This window comes from Cygnus atratus, chromosome 1 (genome assembly GCF_013377495.2).
Source record: "Cygnus atratus isolate AKBS03 ecotype Queensland, Australia chromosome 1, CAtr_DNAZoo_HiC_assembly, whole genome shotgun sequence".
Taxonomy (NCBI): Eukaryota; Metazoa; Chordata; class Aves; order Anseriformes; family Anatidae; genus Cygnus; species Cygnus atratus.
The window spans coordinates 172,749,911-172,770,739 of record NC_066362.1 but is presented as its reverse complement, the minus strand read 5'-3'; the positions used below and the strand labels follow the sequence as shown (position 1 = coordinate 172,770,739).

General features: G+C 40.3%; 1 protein-coding gene across 4 annotated transcripts in view; it reads left to right on the top strand.

Moving 5' to 3' along the window:
* The first annotated feature begins 2,234 nt into the window (after nt 1-2,234).
* The window catches only part of TDRD3 (tudor domain containing 3), a 108,386-nt gene continuing 89,791 nt past the window's right edge, over nt 2,235-20,829 (top strand). For 2 of the 4 annotated variants that reach the window (XM_050709284.1, XM_035553367.2), the window contains exon 1: nt 2,590-2,710. Coding sequence is in view for 1 of the 4 variants with exons in the window: in XM_035553366.2 (XP_035409259.1) it covers nt 2,380-2,420 (41 nt within the window). In the remaining 3 variants the exon portion in view is untranslated. Of the gene's footprint in view, nt 2,421-2,589; nt 2,711-20,829 lie in introns of those variants that run through there. The other 2 variants (XM_035553366.2, XM_035553368.2) reach the window with 2 other exon arrangements.

Genomic DNA, 20,829 nt, shown 5'->3' with positions numbered 1-20,829 from the left:
ACAAGGTAATGCATAAAGTCTGTAATTCTCATTATCTTCTCCTAGGTCATACTCCATCCCTTACTAATTGGCTCTACACGCACCCCTTTTTGAGCTACAACAAAGTTTACAACCTTTTCTTGGTCATTTCATGTGCAGCCAGGTCAAAGTCTAAATGAGAGGTTCTTTTATTTCCATTTATTTTGCATGATAAGTGACTGAACTGGCACTACCATTCCACCTATCTGCTGCTGCTACTTTTCCATGTCAGCAGCTACTACTGTTCATCGTGCAAGACTGCTGGAATTAAGGGTGTGAGTCAGCCACTAACATTTCAGAGTGACTTTCTTGATGTCGGCCTACTAATTTAAGAACGTCTTTGGTACAGGCACACAGTAGGTATATTTCAGGGCTCTTGTTTTAGTTCTCCTTGGTATTACTACTTTGGAAGCTCTTGTTCACCTGGAGTCTTGCCATGACATGGGACTGCATAAACTTTAAAAATCCTGAAGTCATATGGTTATTCAATCCATAAACAATATGACTGTCCGGGTTGGCTCAGTTTACTCAGATCTGCGTAGACGGCTTTGGTGATTGCTATGCACTTGCATCAAAAATGTGTTGTTGCAGTTTCCTAATTAGTATTTCCTCTTTTTTTTTTTTTTTTTTAAATGACCAGCATGTGGATTGAAATTTCCATGAGTGCGATACTCATTGTTTTGAGATTTTGCTAGAAAAGAAGTATGTGTCAGTCTACTTTAAGTAGAAACTGATTAGAGGGCTAGAGGATATTCTTTCTGCTAAGGCTCCAGATCAGAACATCTTCAAGAGTTATATGTACAACATAAGAAATTGCTCAGATTAATCTGAACAACATAGGTTTTGTTTTCTTTTTCTGCACCAAGATTTTTGTAACTGATTAAAAAAAAAGTGTAACTTCTTAAAAAACAGCAGCCATGCAGGACAACGTATGTGTTGGCAACAAAACCTTTGTCCCAGAGTATATATCTGTACATTACATAGGACAATTCAATGCAATATGAACAAGGACAAAGTGTACAGGAGAGAATAGTGTTGGTCAGTACAGCAGAAGTCACAGCTTGTGACATGTAAATCTTCTGAGTGATTGCTAGTCAGTATGGCAGCGCCAGGCTTTCAGGTGGATCAAAACAAACAAACAAAAACAACCAGCAAGCTTTGATTCAAAGATGATGAAAAAAACTTGCAACATCCCAAGGATAAGAATGACCCATGAAGGAATGTACACCTTCAATACACAAAGTTGGTTCCTAAGTTTTGAAACTGCTGTACAGTACAAAAGAATTAACATTTAACACTGTCTGGTTACGGAAGTGCGTAGACATGACTGATTAACAATAGTTTTCATGGCCTTTTAAAAGGCAGCTGCACTCACCTACAGGCAGAAACCTTGAGGATCAAGATTAGGGTAGGCATTTTCTTAACTCATGACCTGCTCATATTCATTCCTTTGGTTATTTCTTTGAATGCTAGAGCACATAGGTAAAGAAAAGAAACACAACACTTTTTGTCCATTACTGAAGTAGCCTGAAGTAACGTGTTACATACAACAGCAAAGATGAAACAGTGCTGCATTTTTAAACAAACCCATTAGAAAAGGCAGACCACAAAATTCCATGCTCATTTCAGGGCAAAATATTAAGAGAGACACAAACGTAGGAACAGCCTTTTACATCTTGTTGCCCCAAAAACTTCTCACCCCCACCATCGACCCTGAGGACATCGAGGGGACTCTTCCTACACAGCACTTAGCACTACATGTATTTACTTATACTCTTCCCACTAGAGTGGAAGGAGGGCCCTGGCCACCCCCTTCCCCACACAAAACCCGAGCAGGGGCCGTATGGAGCGGCTCCGGGACAAAGGCTCCGGACCAAGGGACCCGGGGCGGCCGGTACCACATGCTAGAGCCCCACAGCGGGCAGGGCCCCGCCGCCATCTCCTCCTCCTCCTCCTCCTCCTCCTCCTCCTCCTCCTCCTCCTCCTCCTGGTGTACCCTCAGCTCTTCCCTTCCCCGCCATGGCAGCAGCAGCTTCCAGGCACACTCCCTCCTCCCCATAGCGGCCACACGGGGGTGTAGAGCGGGACTGGTGCCGGTCGCGGGCTTTGTTCGTCGCTGCCTGCGCCGCCTCCGCCCCTTCCTTCCTCCCCCCCCCCCCTTTTTTTTTTTTTTTTTTTTTTTTTTTTTTTTTTTTTTTTTTTCCCCCTTTCCCCTCCCCTCCCTTTCCTCCATCGCCCTCCCCAGCCCAAGAGCCGGCCGGGCCGGGTGCCCGGAGCGGGCCGAGGGGCGGGGGGGAAACCGAGCGGGCCCTGCCCGCCCCGCCGGCACCGAGCAGGCAGGCAGGCCGGGAGGGAGGCGCCATGGCCGACAGGGCGAGGGCGGCGCTCGGAGAATTGGGCTGGTAAGTGGGGGCGTCCGCCGCCATGTCGCGGGGGCCGGCCCCTGCCGTCCCGGGCACAGCGCCGGGCTCCCGGTCCCTCCGTTGCTTGTTCGCTTTTGAGGCGTAACTCGCTACAGCGGCGTGGGCTGTGGTGTTGTTTTATTTATTTATTTATTTATTTTGGGGGTGGTGGGGCTCGCTTCTTTTGTGTCTCGACTCGCGTCGTGAAGCGCTCGACGTCCGCCCTCCCTCCCAGCTCCAGCCCACCGTGTCCCAGCCGCAGCCCCCAGTGTCCCGGCGGCGCCCCACGGGTGTGTGTGGGGCCCTTTGGGCCTCTGTTGTCGTCCTTTGGGGCCAGCTAGGGCCGGGCCGGTGTGTGCACAGCTCACAGCACGGCTGGCAGGGGCTTTTTGCTCCGGGATGTGCCCCTGCTGCCTGCCCTTCCCCGGGTCTGCACCCTCCTGACTGAAGGCTGGGGCTTTGGGGTGGTGATGTTCCTTTTAATTACCCCTGTGCTGGTCAATAAGATTGGACGAGTGGAGTCAAACACTTGAGGCTTGAAGCCAGGTTTTCTTTTTTTCCAGTTAGTCCCGAGTTGAACGTTTTGTGTGCTTTGGAAGATCGCGCTTCAATGAGTCCAAATAGTGCTATCTCTACATCTTGTTTGCTAGCCTGGAGGTTTTTTGGCATTATTGACTAGAAGCGGATTTATTTATTTTTTAATTGATCAGTGTAGTTCCCTTATTAGTCACCACTTTGTCTCCTTAACTACTTGCAAATCGTTCTCAAAACAAAAGCTCGTTGTTGACTACCAAGGCGCAACACAACTTACTTTGGCTATAATTGAGGAAAAACTTCTTAATTTAAAGAGAAATGTCGTTACTTCCAACGGCATTTTGTGGGTTTGTACTGTGACGTTTAACTTAATGGTTTTGTCGGATTGTGCTTTCATTTATGGCTAACACATAAAGCATTAAAACAGCATCGTGTGGTTTAGGTAGTTTCTACAGCGTTGCTTTGTGATAATACTAACCAGGCTGAGAAAACTAGTGTCTTTAGATCTGGACGAGTGTATCGTGTTTCAAAAATACTGATCTAAGCAGTTCTAGAGTACACAATCCTGTGATTCCTGCCTGTTGACGAGTTGAAAGAACCAAAAGTATTCATGCTAACTTTCATAAGATTAGCTTTATTAAAGGGAAGTGTTAGCTGTAACTTGACGCGCACACCTCTTCTCTTCCATACTTACTGCTCTTCAAAAAGGAGAAAGCTTCCGTAAAAGAAACTTTTATTTTCGTGATTTTTCTTTTCTTGCTTTCTATTATACATCCAAAATTTTATCTCACAGTTTTCAGTTCTTAGATGTTTTACTACTTTGTCAGTTAAATGAGGGCCATTGGTAAGCTGCTGTTAGGGATTGGCAGTCCAAAATATGAGGTGCCCCTGAAACTCTGTTACTCCGCAGTGTTTGCCTTTGTCCTTGGGACATATTCTGTTGAATGGCAATAAACACTTGTTATTCTTGCAGTGCTGCCAGGTGTGATCCAAAGACAGCGACAGAAATATGATCGGGCAGTAGTGGGCTGATACTCAGGCCCACTGGAGTTATGCCTTGGCCTACTTGGATTGGGAAGGGCAGCATGAATGCTTACACTTTTGAGGAGTGGAAAAGGAAATAATGCTTCATAAATCTTCAGCAAAGTGTTCATGTCCTTCAAAAAATAACCTAGGCATCCACGCGCTTCACTGTTCTGCTGTTGCACTTATGCATTTGACTTTTCTATCCTCTTATTTATTAGTAGACCATAAAGTAATTTAACACATGTATGACCAAGCCTTCAATTGTGGTATTTAATGCAGTGTATTTCTCACTACGCTTGATTACACGGGTGGTTGAATCACATTCAGTTCCAAACCGATTATTAGTGTTGCTGTCCACTTGTGTCAAAGTGGTATGTTTTCTAGTACAAAAGTGAAGCTAGGCTTATACATTGAATTCTGTCCACACTTAAACTACTGCAGCACCACTTGGTGTTCCAACAAAGCAAACTATTGTTCTTCCAAAGTTGCAAATCTTCTAGTTTTTAAGATACGGCCTATTCCAACTAGATTTTAACATAACTTTCTTAGAACCTTAAAGGTAAGAAAAGTTGACCTAGACACGTTCGTGTGAATTTCTGCAATTAGTTTTTTTGTTGTAACTCTGAATACAAAGTAATTTTTCAAATAAAGCATTAACAAAATGTAGTTAAGATAGCATTATATGTATATATTTATTTATTATGTATTTTATGTGTTATTTATATCTATCTGTATTTCAAGTAGCTGTTGTTAAAGAGTCATCCACTGTAAAATGGCCTGGAAATTTGTAATGTTCACCTTTTCAGTTTGTTTCAGTATATTAGTTATGCTTTTTAAGCTTTTGAGAGATGAACTTTCCCTACATAGTAGATGTAAGAGTGCTAGCTAAGGTAGCTAATGCAGTTTTTTTTTTGTTTTTTTTTTTAATTTTTTAAAGTTTACTTATTTATTTACTTTGTGGTAGTGTTCCATGAAAGTGGGTAAAAGGTCCCTGTAGTGTGCATACAGAGCTGTTTCCCTGAAGAGAAGACGTCCTTGTAGCGGTCTTTAGACTTGTACATTTTTGGGGGCTACTTTTCCTTGCACACTACCTTGGGTGCTGCATCTCGGGATGTGATACTGGCTCCAACTTTAGAGCTGAGATAAGGTGTGTTTGTACTACTTTGCAGTGGAAAAGTTAATCAGCCTTGGAACAAGAAGTTCTAACTTTTTTTTTTTTTTTTTTAAATTATCAGACATGCAGAGAAAGTTGCCTTCTTATATTGTTACAGTTCTGTTCATGAGTTTTGGAACCAATTTTCCAATGTTCCCATTAAAATATAGGCCTAAATGGAACAGAGTTATAGAATCCATTTTTCTTACTAGCCGTGGAGTCCAAAAGAACTGCGGAGTACACACTCCTTATGTAAACCATGAATCACAGAACACTTCTCTCTGGCTTGCAACAACACTTTTTGTTTGCCTTTAGAAGTCACCCAGGTTTCACTTCATAAGAGAAGATGACAGCCCAGAACTTCTTCAGTGTCCCAGATCTTCACAGAACTTTTGAATTTATTACATGAAAATGCCAATATGTTTTTGAAAACAAACAGTATGTTGTGCCCTACAGCAGGTTTAGCTGCCCGTGGTCTCAGGTCTGGTGAATGCTCTCTGAATGTGGGAGAGCAAGACATGCGAACTGGATAGCTAAAGAATTTCTTAGTACAGCTAAATGTACAGTTGCTTGTTGAGTAGTACAGATTATTTTTATTGCAGTGTAAAAATTAGTAAGTCTATGGCAGAAACAGTCTTGTAAAACTTCTTATATTTTTCAAAGTTATGTAAAGAGTGTTCTGACTATAAAAAGTTATTTCCAGAGACGAAGAAGAATCAGAATTGTATTGGTTGTTTGGAAACAAAAGAGTAACGTTCAGCAGTCCGTGAGAAAACTTCGATCAGTGTAATTTTGGTTTTATGTGTTTTGCAAATGAAAGCTGTGTAGTTGGTGTATGCTGAGCTACTTTAAATTGACTTTCATCTATTTCAGCAAGTAATGTGCTGCATGCAGCACAACAGTAGATTTAAGTTTGTTGCAACCCTTTCCTTATAGGACTAATCACGATATGATCCAAGCTCTGAAGTAAAGGTAGGGAATGCCTGCAGGAACAATCTGACTCTTCTTTCTAAGAGCGCAGCAGGAATTTGGGGAAGTATTTGGTTCCCGGATCCTGCAAGGCAATCTGCTTTTCCTACACGTTGTTTTGCTGTTCCACTGAAGCTCCTTTGACAGGCATGGCTGAATTTGGTCCCTGCATATGGAGCAAGCTCAGCCTGGGTAGAAGATGTCCCTTACACACACAGATAACAATGATTCACAGGGGAGATGTCTCTGTTTTGGGTTTCTTAACATCCTTGTAGTGGTGTATGTTTTTATGAGCTTGGGTTGGTACTGTGAAAGCTCGAAGTGCCAGTGCAAAGTAAAGTGCTGCACTGCTGCAATTTTGCATTTTTTGTTTTTGTCATTCACGTGTATCCCTTACTGGCTGGTGTGATCGGTTTGATTCTTTCTCGATCAGGAATAATGGGTAGATATAAACTGAATTCTTGATGTCATTGACAATCTGGAGGAGCAGAACAAGTCCAGTGTTGTACTTTCTGTTAAGGGAAACGAGATGAGAAACTCCTTTTAAAGAAGCTGTTAAGTGGTAACAAATGAGTGATATTGGATGTAATCTTACAAGCTTTTCCAAGAAACTGGTATATGGCTATTATTAATGGTTAAAAAACAGTGCAAAGAAAGCTGTTAGGAATTTTTCACAAAGAATAAAATAACTGTTAAGTCCTTATGTATATGAATAGCGTGTCCTAATTTTTAGCAGTATGCACTAATGTAATTGTCCCAGCAGAGCAGAAGCTTTGTAGACAGTGAAAAAGTAAATGCGAGGTGTGGAAGGTCCTCTGTGCTGGGAAGATGGAGATCTTTAGTCTGAAAAACAGAACAATAAGGGGAGAGGTGACGGGTCTGAGAAATCTGCAGAGCATACAGAAATGATGAATAGAAAGCAAGACATCTATTTTTCTTAACACAAGAATTAGGCCACCCAGTGAATTAAATGTGCTAGTTGATGAAAATTGAAGTAGCTTCTCAAGCAGTGTGTAATTAAATTGTGGAATGGAATTGGCACATGATAGTTAGGAGCAGAAAGATGTGAGTGAGTTAAAATATAGAAATACATACTATATTATAAAATACAAAAAAATACAAGTGGGTTAAGATGACAGAGGGATTTGGCCAACCTCTTCTCAGTGGTTTGTGGGGACAGGACAAGGGGTAATGGCCACAAGATAGAGCACAGCAAGTTCCGCACCAACATGCGAAAGAACTTCTTCACAGTGAGGGGGACGGAGCACTGGAACAGGCTGCCTGGGGAGGTTGTTGAGTCTCCTTCTCTGGACATATTCAAGGCACGTCTGGATGCCTACCTGGGCAGCCTGCTCTAAGGAACCTGCTTTGGCAGGGGGTTGGACCCGATGATCTCTTGAGGTCCCTTCCAACCCCTTCAATTCTGTGAAAATATGAATTTGACAAAATCAGGTAGGGATAGATGCACTGAAAGTGGAACTCTGGGGTGGAGCTTATCTACTAGCTCTAAAATAGCTGGAAGCTAGGAATTACTCAGAGCACTTCCAGATACTTGCTGTTCTATGTTCTTTACCTGAATCATCTGCCTCTGGCCACCCTTCAGGAAGGGGAGCTGCGTTAAACCTAGACTGGTTAAGTACGAGCACCATTTCTGTTCTTACTTTTCTGTTGTAGGTAAGTGTTTTTTACGCTGTAGTCTTACTGAGGAAAGGTTTTTCTCCTCTTGACTGGAAGTGTGGGAAGGAGGAAGTGGGAGTTTTGAGACACATGAGCGGGACCTTGAGAAACAGGACAGAGAAGCCAAAGCAAGTGTGGCAGTCCCCTTTGCACCCTGTCTCCGTTGTGATTTCTGCTGTCTTACTGCAAGTCAGCCTCCAGGATTTTATTAGCTGCTGGGAGAGCCTCTCCTGTCACCTTGATGTGCCAGATCTCAAATCAATTTATGCATCCTTTTTGGGAATGTAGCCTTTATCTGCTGGCTCCTCTGAAGAGTCTGCTAAGAAGCTGAAGCACTCGCATAAGATGTCCTTGACTTACAGAACTGTTGCAATTTAGGAGTGAAGAATATTGCTATTTGTTGAGTAAAGGGCTCACAGTAGAGGGGGAAGAAAAAGTTTAGTTTACATGGAACAACTTTAAAGGTGGAAGTTGTGATGGACAGTTTCAACACCCACCTTTTTAGTGGCCTTGCTTTTTTTTGGTATAGTGTATCTAAGGTTGATTCTCTCCCATGAATGCTTTCTGTAGGGGCATGTAGGCTTGTCTCCGTTTTGGAGACTTTGGAGATAACGTGTATTTAGTCTCATTTCAGAAATGACGTAGTCATGTAAATTCATAGGCTTTGCTTTCTTTTTGAGGTGCAGATACTTCATTAGGCCAATGTCACCTACAGGGTTTGACTTGTAGTAGTTTCCTTCTTCCTGCCTCTTTGTCCACATGCTCTTTGACCTAACGTGAAACAGTGCACGTTATCCCAGAGACTGAAATGTCGGCTCAGTTTTGTAATATTTTTTTTATCAGTTAGTCTACTGATAAGCTAATTGCTATCAGCACTTAAACAGGGTAAATGGGTGGAGCTTGTTACACAACTACTACTGGGGGCTGATTTCCCTCTTCCCTCTCACAAATCTGATTTTTAGTATACTGTAAGTATATACTGTATACTCTAAGTATACCATAAGTTGAATACATAAAATGATCATTTTGGTAGGCATTTGGCAGAAAGACTTAGGCAGGCTGGAATACCAGGAAGCTTATTGTTTTATTTATTTATTCCCCTACCCCTTCCTCCCAAGAAACGCAAATATACTTCCTAATGTAACAGTCAGTTAATGGAAGTAGCAGCGTGTTCAGGAGGCCAGCATTTTCCTGATGGTCAGTACCTATTACAATCCAGGCATAAGTTAAGGTAGGGGTGTTTTAAACTTGGATGTTCCTGGAGATTAAAATTATTGGTCAGAAAGCGGAAATTTGAGGCATCTGGACTAGGTATTTGGTATAGATGAAGCAGGTCTCGGGAGAAAGCCCTGTGCAAAGAATTTCTTTCCAGAAAGCATGTTCTGAGACTTGAGACCTCTGGGTTTGCTCTGTGCAGTTTCTGTGTGCTCACACCTCCCAGATCCCAGACTCCCAAGCAGCGAGCTGTTGGGAGGGTAGCTGCCCATTTCGGGGTGAGGTGGTGCTGTCATTCGGACCATGAACAAACCGATGTTCAGTGGGGTTTTATATTTGCATATTTTACATAAGTGTCACTGCTGGATAAAATATGGCTTAATGTAAACAATACATGGAGGAGTACATAGAGATATGCAGCTCTCCCAAAGCTTAATTCAACAGGTAGAATAATGCTTAGAAATGTTGGATTTTAAATATCCTGTACAATTAGTTGTTGCTTCATGGTTTGTTTGTTCTGTGATAGTTGCAATAATATAATTAAAATAAATTTAGCTGATTCTCCAAGCTGTTCATGTTGTTCCTGTTTTCAAGAGTAGTACATTTTCTACTTCTTTAGAGCAAAAGGAGGATGTTTAATTCCAATAAAGTTAATTCTAATACTGCTGATGGAAAGGCTCTCTGGGGGAGATGAATAGTATGTGAGTGTTTCTAATCAGATTGCATGTATTTAATATAATGTGTAGTTGTGAGGTGTCAGAATTTAGGAAGACTGGGCAGCTCTAGGACTGATATACAACCTTCAGTGGAGCTGCTTTGTGCTCCTAAGGGAAAAAGGAAGTTGCTGTCTTAAATGATCTTTGCATCACTGGCAAGTAATTGAAGCGTGATGGGCATTCTTGCAATGGGATTGTTTTGAGAGCTTCACTTTGAGAAATTTAGCATAGGTATTAGGAGTAATGACACTGACAGCACGAGAAGGCTTGTTCTGAGTTAGAGAGCCGCATGCTGACATCGCGTCTCTGGCAGAGCGCGCTGCTTGGGGAGCGTGGTCAAGATCGGCTTTTCCTCTCCTGCTGTTTGCCTCATACAGTGCTCTAGGAACTGCCAGGAGCGTCTCCTGTTGTGTCACGTCTGGAAAAAAGCTGTTGAGGAAAGCCAGAAGAGAAAAAGCCATGTGTGTTCAGACAGTTTCAAGATACTCCCGGTGCGCTGTCAGCTGTGTCGTTGGCACCGGCCCAGCCTTAGGATATTTGTGTTCAGTTTAACGCTTCGGGGTGGCTGCCAACTTTTTCCTGGGGAAATATGAGTGAGAAACAGTATTCACAGCTTGTATCTCAGGAGAAGAAAAAAAAAAATCATTAGAGAAAGAAAGACAGCCCTCTTTACACTGTGTGTTTTGTATGTCAAATTGCCTTGGTCCGTTACAAATGATGGAGGGTCTGATCTCCTCAAGGAGCAAAGCGTGCGAGAGCTCTTGTCCAGTGCTTTCTGGCTGCAGGGACTGTTTGTAGGATCCACCACGTCAGAGCAGTGCCACTTGCTAAAAGGTTATCTTAGCCAGCTTTGGGGTTAGCGAGGTTATCTTGGACATGTCTCTGTATGTTACTTGGTAAAATCTCTAGATTTAATCTCAAGATTTAGGATTGACGTTTTTGTACTACCACCATTACTGCCAGATAACTGTGTGTACACTTATCACTAAATCTGTCTTTGATTAAGTAGTTGTATTGACTCACGTTAACATTTTTTGGGGGGAATCTGCTGAAGTTTTACTCTGTTACATTCTTTTACTGTTGCAAAATGCAGTATATAGTTACCTCCATATTTAAATAGTTTAATAGATGTAAATCAGGATATGTCATTAAAGCACAGGCTAGAAGTGCGTACTGTCCAGGTTCCTTACCAAATGCATTAATAACATTATTTCCACATTTTGTGAAAATACAAAGTCACTTATTTAACCCTGGTATCGATGGCAATATACCGAATGGGGAAAATACTACTTTAAACAGCTAGGTCATCTTGTTATGTATTATTTCTTCATAGAAAAATAGAAATTGAAACACCATTTATTATGGAAGCACGTTTACACTTCTTTCTTTTTGGTGATGTTGCCATAATTACTGTTGGGGCTGTTGTATGGTGGGGATGGGGGAGGCTTCCAAAGGCATCAGGATAGTGTGAGTTTGCTGGGAGATAACTTTTTTATTTGTTAAATTGAGATCCTGCATCCAAGATTGCTTTAAATGCAGTGCAGAGGTATTAAATTCGTAATTACTTTTTAGAATAGTAATACTAATGAAGCATTACATTTCCCAACTTCTTAGAACATGTTCTGTTTTATAGATGAAAGTGTTGCACATGCTGAGATTTTTGTTTAGCTGTTATTTGGAGGGGAGAGAGGAAGAAAGTTGTTGAAGGAACTGGAGGGAAGGTGGGTGGTTTCCAGAGGTCTGGTTCTGATGCTGTGCATGGCAGTGATATCTGAATGAGTTACGTTTTCTGCTGAAGTGATGAGCTGCTTGGGAATGCTGAGAGGGCGCTTATGTAAAAAAATATGATCCATCAAACACGTGCTCCTTGAAAACAGACTGGATAATGAGCACAGTCATGATTCTTGGTTTTCAAAACCTCTTCACTGGTGTGGTATTTAATTCAGATGTAACAGCCATATAACATACGGATATAAATCTGTGTAATACACTTATGTAATTATTGATAGTCTGGAGAGTTGCAGTTCAGCTAGTCAAAGAAACAACTTGGGATTCTGCCTTGTGGCAAGTACTTCCTAAGTTCCTCTGCAATTTTTCAATTGATTGCTGTCTATGCTGCTTTTTCTATTTTTTGGTCCAAAATATATATTTTTTTTTATAACTATGAAAATCCGAGTAACTGAAGGAAGTAGATGTATCAAGTTGTATACTTAATATTTACCTGATACTCAAAAGCTAAACCAGTCTGGTTTATTCTTATTAACTTTGAAAAAAAAGCGCTCTAGTAAAACTTTGCTGCTGTAGCTAGAAGCATTTTAATAAAAAAATACTGCCAGTGAGGGAAAGTGTGCGTCTGTCTATATGTTCAAACTGCAGGTATGAGTACTGACTTTTGTTTTGCAGTAATTTGGCTGATCTTCTACAGACGTATAGTTGGAAGTCGGTGGTTAAACAGTGCTGTTCATGCAGCTGATAAAGTGAAACTCAGAAATAGTTTTGGAAGCCCTTTAATGGGTGCAGTAGTGTTTTTCAGTTCTAGAAATATATGAATCTGTAGCTGTAGGCAGTTACGTTCTTCGATCGTTGTTAACAAGGCTACGTTTACCAATCTGCTGCCGCTCTTCAAGCTTTTCAAAGAGTTGATTGTAAACAAAGTTTTACTGTGTTCTTGTACGTTGCACAAGTATGCATCTCTATACATATCTTGAGTGATTTTTTTTTTGGTAAATGTACTATAAATCTAGCTTTAAGGGTCTATAGAAATGGCTGTCATAAAGTAGAATAAAAAGAGACTTGCCACTTCTGCCTGGTTAAAAAATTACCTGTATGCAGAAACATGTGATAAGCTGAGTTAAAATTATGCAATATTTCTAATAGGTATATCTGTATTTTAAGCATCAATGACCACATCTGTAAAAAATTATTTTCTGCTTGGCAATTTCAGTTATAAATACACTTCTTTGTCTCAGCGATGAGTATTCATCTTTCATCCTTGTCTTTTCAGCAGATCGTAATGTCATTTGTTGTCTGTTTTGATGTTTAGGAGGGAGGGATGTGAGTGGGGTGTCTTCAAAAGTTCTGTTTTTTAGTTAGTGCACTAGAACCAGTTTTGTTAGAACAGTTCCCCCCTACAGCAGCTATTCTTGGGGACTCTGGGTTGGTGATAAAATCCTGTTTTAAATATTTCAAATACAGCTGGAGGCATTTGCTTAGCAACTTGCTTTGTGAGTCAGCAGACACTGGGGATGTTAAGCTTCTATTATGTCTGAAATTAATACGAAGTGTCTTCGAGCAGAAGTAGTCCAGCTCTTTAACTCTGATATGGAAGACGTGCTTTAATAACAAAATACCAATTAATAATGTTTCCAATTTTCATTTTGTAGTTTTATGGTTCAGTGCTGTTTTTCTCTGGTAATAAAGTGAGATTTTACAGCTTGAATTGAGAAATATTAATTGTTTCCTTCATGAGTACTGTTGATAAGCTAAATTAGGCGATTAAATATGATCAAAATTATATTTGAACTACTTAAAAATATAGTCTTTTGTTACTCATATGCATGAATACTGTATGTTACTTATTCCAGTCTCAGTATCATTAACTTTTAAGTATCATTACTGGAAAAAATTTACAAAGTATTGGTTGGAGAAAGCATTTTAGGGAATTACTTTGTATAGAGGTGTCAGGTTTTACTTTCTTTTGAGATACTCAAAATATAAAAAACAAAGCAAACCAACCAACCAGTTTGGAAGAGGCCTCTGAAGAGGTCATCCCAGTCCCATCCCTTGCTCAGAGCAGGACTGACTCCTTGTTGGATCTGCTTGCTAAAGGTGTTGTCCAGCTGAGCTTTGAATACCTGCAAATTGGTCTGCTCCTCTGCATAGCCACTCTTTGGAAAGATTTTTTTTTTCTCCCCTATGTCTAGTGGGAATTTCATGGGTTTAAGTGTCTCTCTCTTGGATGCTGTCATTTCACTCCATGCTTCTTGGAATTGGCTTTGTCTCCTTAAGCTGCTTTCAGGTAATGGGGGGGAAAAGTTAGAGCCTCCTTTGGCCTGCACTTCTCCAGGCTGAACGAACATTTAAAAAAAAAAAAAAAAAAGCTCTCACAGATTCTCCTCCTTTGACATGTCCTCCAGCCCCCAAAACATCTCAGTGGCCTGTCTTCAGTTTTGGGTCTTCTCTCATAATAGAGACCCCTGAAACTGGGTACAGTATTTTGGATGTTCCTTTGTGCTGGGAGGAGGGGAACAATCACAACTCTCGATTAGCTGGCTGCAAAATCTAATACACCCCAGTATGTTTTTAGTCTTTAACCACTGTATGGGCACACTGATTCATGGTCAAATTTTTGTTCATCATGACCTGCTTTTTGTCCAGCTGTTCCTCCACCTTAGCTGTTGCAAGAGATACGGCTCAGTGCTCATCTTTGAGCTTTGTCATGAACCTCTTGGCCAAGGAACTGCTGTGGTGATGCTTCTTATCTACTCGTATTTTTACCAGCAGATCATTCCCCTGTGCCCAACTCCCCTAAAGGGGGAAAAAAAATGGTCATGTTTCCCGATGAAAAGCATTGTACATCTATCTGTTTTAGACTGTGCACTGTTTAATGTAGTTTTGACATGCTTATACAAGCTTAAGCTATGGTAATGTGTAATGAAAGAACTGATGTACTACTTCATTATAGAAAATGCGATGTGTAGAATGTAAGTACTTAATTTGAACCATTACTGGAATGCCTTTTTTGGTCTGGCAGCTACTTAAACTTCTGATTTATCAGATTTATGAACTCGAGACTAATACAAAAGTTGAACAATCTCTTCATTTTGTGCAGAAGTAGCATTTTGAGCTAACTTTGCTACAGATCCAAGAAACGTAAATTGTTCTGTTCCCACGCACGTTATTCCTTGCTCAGTTTCTGGAGCTGACGATCTTGTGCTGTCCTTTGCTGTGTTAATCAAAGTCTGTCCCAATATTGTGGCTCCAGTCATGCCCAGTAACTGTTGCCTATAGAGGAGCCTGAGAGTGTGACAGATACGCAGAGATAATTCCTCGGAATGTCTTCCCAGCTTTTAGCTGTTGGATGTTCAGCAATTTCCTCAGAGAGGTGTTTCCTTTCTGCTAAATAGGTTTTGATGTATTTCTTCTGGATGAATCTGTGTGGTATGGTCTTGAACCCATGTAAAATTTTCGTAACCACAGAATATTTCATATGTTGTATGAAGAACCCTTTTCTTAAATTTGCTGGATTTCCCTCTTGCTAATTTAGAGACAGTGAATAACTAATTGCTTTTTATCTTCTTAATATTACTTGTGGCCATATAAATAAGCTAAATCCCTTCTTCAGTCTTTTTCACAATGAAGAAGCCTATTCTGTGTAGTAAATCTTCAAAAGAAAGGTGTTTTGTATGTTTGATCCAATTTGTGCATGTCAAATAAAGAAGGGTGGACAGAAAACAGGATCCTGAAAGCAGGGAGAGTTTAGGAAAATAAGTGATCTAAAGAAGACGGAGAAAGAAGAAAATGAAGGCAGGTACATTGCAGATGTATATTATTAAATCTTTATCATTACAGAGGAAAGTATGAAGTGTCTGTGAAAACGTAATGTGATACAGAAGTGGTATTTTTTACTCCCCCCTCTTCCCACCAAAAAAAAGTTAATTTACAGCTTATTTAGCTAAATGTAACGCATGGTAAATTACATGCAAATTTCAAAATTACAAGTGTGTGGCTTTTGATTGTGTGGTGCCTTTTAGCCCCTTGGGTATATGAGCCTTGACAGAAGAGTGAGTGCAGGAGTGTGAACAGTCATTTGCAATTACAAGATGCAGGGCTTGGCTTATACAGGCTTTTGTGAGACTTGGTGGTATGTTAAACATGCGGAGTAAGATTTAGCTGTATCATGCTACCTCTCCCTGTGAAGACAATACGCCTGTTTTACTTCTCAGCAGATGAAAAGTGTGATCAGTTGCTTGTTCTCAGCAGGAAGGCAGTTGTTTCTTGAGATGCCTTATCTCGGTTGGCTCTTGCTTGTCTGTCTGCATCCATTCAAGTCCTGACCCCATCATATACCATGACGTGTTTTTCTACAGAATACAGATGTATATTTCACTGTGTACCGTTTAGCTTAATATTACTATAAATTAATTTTAAAAATAAAATATTTTAAATTAATATTTTAAAAATAAAAAAAGTTACTTCCTAAATGTACCACACACTTGATTTCACTATCAATCAGAGTTTTATGGCATAAACTTTAAGTAAATTACATATTACAGTAAGTAATTATTCCAGTTTTGAGTCATAGTGCCAAATGATTACTTGGCTTGATCGATGAAATGAAAAGCAAGCTGAAAATAAGCTTTTGAGAGTTACGGTCATCTGATGGTTTTTCTTCAGCCTTGTGCCCTCCACTCCTAAAACTAAACTCATTATGAACTTTCTCCATTGCCTCTTGTGACTGCTTGCTGCAGTGTCCTTGGTGCTCTCTAATGCCTGTGTACTATCATGACTTTGATTCCTTTTCACCTGTCCTAACCCAAAATATGTTTGGCTTCCTCTCACATACCCCTCTGGCAAGCATCAACGTGTTATGGCTGTTTTGGAGCTAGGCAGGTGCTTTAGTTGACCAGTTGATTGCTGCTGCTCGAAGTGGATGAGAGCCAAGTTCTATTTCCCTTTTCCACAGTCCAACTACTGATTTTTCTACGTCTTACTTCTACCCGGCATCCGATTTCTGTGAAACTTCAGGGAACTTGGTGCCTGACACCTCTGCTTCTCTCAAATTTGGCTGAAATTTGCCTGCCTGATTTGCATTTGTCAGTGTGACAGGGCTGCTGGACAGACTCCGTGAATATATAATCATCGTTTTCTAGGGGCAATTGAATTCAACTGCATTTAAAAAACTTTTTGGTTTGTTCAATAAAATGAACATGAAGAAACTAGACTTCACATGAGAAGTGTTTGCTTTTTTAAAGCACTGAATACAAAAGGAGGGAGGATAAATTTGGCAAAAGTATCTGTTCCTTCCCTATGCTTATTAGTTCAACAGATAGTGTTTTGGAATAGGTGAAATTGATAACAGCTCAGGCCCTGGGGATTTGAACCATGTATTCTGGGACAGTGCTCGGTCTACTACTCTAGAAATACTTTCTTCTTTGTTGCCATTCCACTTTTTGTAAATAATCAAACTTCCTTGGGAGTTGCCTCAGCATCTCAGGTAAATTACCTCTTAGGGTTAGTGAGTCAGTCTGTTGTTTTTTTCCCCCCCTTTGTCTCTGTGTGTATTTTAACATTTGAAGCAACTTCAACAGAAGGAATTTACAAAGGCTCAGATAGCTAGCAGTGAAACAGTAGAGGTGCTAGTGTTCATGCAGTGCTATGATTTGAGTTCTAAGTTTTGTGCACCATGTTATTCATTGTACCATTATCCACTAAAGTTATTCTTTGCTAGGAAAATGTGCAGCTAAAGCAAAGTGTTTTTTTTTTTTAAATTCCCTTCATGGTTTTAAGAGCAGAAACTAGGCTTGCCATTCAAGACAGCTTGGGAGGGACTATTTCTTGAAAGGCTTCTGAGACATAAAAAGCGTTTTATGTCTTGAAAGATAAAATTTCAGCGGGTGCGAAAGGATTTTATCAGAATTTGTCCAAAACAGTAATGGCTAAGAGGTAGGTGTGCTTCTCTTACAGTGTATAGTGTTATTGGCAGATAATTATCCTGCAAAGCATAAGAGAATAATTTGGAAGAAGATTCTCTTCATAGAAAACAGTAGTTCTAGTGCATCTTGTCTTGACTGAGGCAATGTCTTAAAAATAATTAAGACGAGGGTGTTAAATGTTGCTTTGCAAACTTTACATTTTCCCCGCTCTGTACGAGGAGGCACAGCTACTTGTCCTAGCTCTCAGTTAGTCATGTTGTTCCCTTCCTGGGAATCAGAAAGCAGAAGTTAGGAACTTAACTGCTCTCTTTATCTTGCTCCACTAGATTTTTCTTGCTACTACCCATCTCTTATGTGGCAGACATCACAGCAGGTGCATACTACAGTGTTTAGCTTTTAACACTTCGGATGGAAGTAGATTGGAATTTAACTGTCTGTAAAACTTGTAGAAAAAGCGGAATCTGAAGTAGGTGATGGGAGGGGGGTGAGTGTTCATGAAGAACTAGGATTAATTTTAAGTTTCATTTAATCTGCAATATGCTGAAAAGCTAACAAGAACATGGGTGTCCTGTCACCACATTTCTACATTTGCAGGCATATTAACTCCAGTCAAATAGCTCTAAAGCAAGAAGAGGAAAAGCAATAAAAAGGGAGAAAAGGAGAGGAAAACATTTAAAAAAAAAAAAAAAAAAGCAACAGGTTTTCTGACAAAATGGCTGCTTACGTATTTACTACAATAAAGGCTTAGCGTTGTTCCATTCTTTTTAGATATCCTTTCTGAATACTGTTGAAAGAGCACAGGGCTTCAGAAGACAACTGAATGGCCTCGTTTGAAATGATATCAGCAAAAAGTAGTCTTCTGTAGGGCGTGTTTTTTTTTTTTTTCAGTTTCTTCTAGCTTTGCTGTTCGTCCTTATATGTCACTTCTCATGGCCCTTTACATTTCTTTGTACCAAAGCTTGCAGTGTTCAGTCTTACGAGCAGTTTAAAGAGATTTTTTTAGTCAAAGGAAAGCTGCAGTAAGTAGATGTTACTGATGGCTGGAGCTGGGCATCTCAGGTAGAAAATCTCAGGTGTTACTCCTTGTACAACACCCCCCACACCGTGGCTTGCTCACAAGTTACCACATCTCACCTCACTGGTAAACACAGGTGGAGCTGTGAATACGCTTGTATTTATTATTGCATAAGTTTTGCTTATGTATTGTCATGTTACCTCCAGAAAATAGAGTTGCAGTTCAGTTAATCCATTGAAATTGTGTCCTAGGAGCAGCACACAGTGCTTCTCCTCATGAGGGAGCTCCAGGCCGCCATGAAGCCTCCCCTCAGTCTCCTCTTCTCCAGGCTGAACAAACCAAGGAACCTCAGCCACTCCTCATACGTCTTCCCTTTCAGACCCTTCACCATCTTTGCCCTCCTTTGGACACTCTGTAATAGTGAGGAGTTGGTGCTGCTTGTGGAAAAACAAGATGGTGTCTGGTTCTGGAAAGAAAGCAGGTTCTTTGAACACTTGTTTATGGACAAAGCAGTCTTGAGATAAGTGCTCTGTGTGATTTGGCTATTTGAACAGTCTTAAGAACCTGAAAGTCAAATTTCTTGTCAAACCGTTTACCACTGAGAAATTAACAGAGGGTAATGGAGTAATAGCCTTCCCAAGTGCAGGAAGCGACTCGCGATCTTTCAAAGGGTTATCTGTAATGCCAAAGAGATGGGGGCAGTCCTCTTTGGAGATGGACTCAAGACTTGTTCTCATGAGGAACATATTTTAGTTTTGAGGAGAAATTGTGTAGATCCTTAAGGAAATCTGTAAAGACTAGTACTTGAGCATAAAGGGTAAGCACAGTGAGTGTACAGGAAGACAATCCCTTACTGTGTTGCTTGGGTAGGTATTTACAGCTTATCGATCAAGTATGAAGAGGGGAGAAGGGAAATATCTTGCATACAATCTTTTAGTTGATTGCATAAAAATAATTTTCTGTGTCTGGTGTGAGTTAGAGTCCTGGTTTATAGAAAACATTTTTTGAACCTCTAAGGTTCTGAGGAAACTTTATAACGTGTATTTGACATTATGAAACTAATACTACATGTTGCCCAAATAGAGCCAGATGCCAACCTGCCTGCAAGTATATTCTCTGAACATACTTAGGAAGGTATATTTTTTGCCTGCCTCCCACTAACTGTTATTGAGTCCCTCTATATCACTTTGCTGACAATCTCCTTAATTGTGGACAGTGATTGAGAGGAGACTGATGAGCATCAGGTACAGAAGGCTGGGTGGGAAGTGAGAGGGTGTTAATTCTGCGTAGGGATGGATCCAAGCAGGGCTGCAAGGAGAGCTAGAGTCCATATTTTCAGATGTGTGGAGCTTGGGGCTATTGTACATTCAATGCATGTTTCCAAATTCAGAGCAAAATACTGTTTCCTCAGAGAAGGAGTTAGTTTCAAGCAGGGCATTTAAAGCTAATGTTTATTTTTGATACTTTTAGCCAAAATCTTGCTGCGCTTAATTCTGTATCATGAAGGGAAGGTAATGTCATCTCACCTCACAGAAGCACTTGAAGACAGGTTTAATTATTTAATATTTTTCAAATGAATTTTCTGAAACCCTAACAGTAATAATAATAAAAAAGCTTAGGGGGAGCATAATTTTGTATTTAGTTTGGAGTACAAATAGCAGCTGTTAAAAGTAAGAGTGCAGATTATGGTATTGCCTTTGCCCGAAGTGAAGTGTGTGTGTGTGTGTGAGGTCCTGTGGAAACATTACCATTCCATGAATGACAAAAAAAAGACTAAGTTTGACCTTAATGTTTGGTTTTCTTTCTTTTCTGGTATTGTCTTTGAAAACCTACTGCATTTTTAATATATTTTTTGTGAAGTAATACATAGTTTTGTCATTATATCTGTATATATTATATCTGTGTGTTATTAAGAACTTTATTTTTCTATTCCTGAGTTTTCTGTCTAGATGTGAAAGTATGGTTATAACGTTGACTTGAGAGAAGTAAGAGAGGCTTTACATTATTGCTACTATTAACTGGCTGCATGCCATTTGCTGTAAACTTGAGTTAGGCAAAATAGAAGTTCAGGTTGACATCTCTTCAGTGAAAAAAATAGTAGCAATTTTTGCTGAAAACAAACACCTGCATTCGCAGAAGTTCAGAGGCATTACAGTTATGTGCATTATTCAGCTGTTATGTTTTTTCATCTCTAGTGTATCTCAGTTTTGAGGCAGTCATTTAGTAAAGTCTCATCTGTTTGAGGAGAGCTTTTTTTCTTTTAAACTGTTTTTTTGCTTGGAGTGGAGGAGGAGTGGGGATTGCTCGCTTGTTTGTTTTGTTTGGATTGCTCTGGAAGCAGCATAGGAGCAGAAAACCCAATCTCATGCAGGAGGATGAGGTTTGGTGATGAAGGAATCAAAACAAGATAAGTTATACCTTCTACTAACATTTACAGATTAGTTACCAG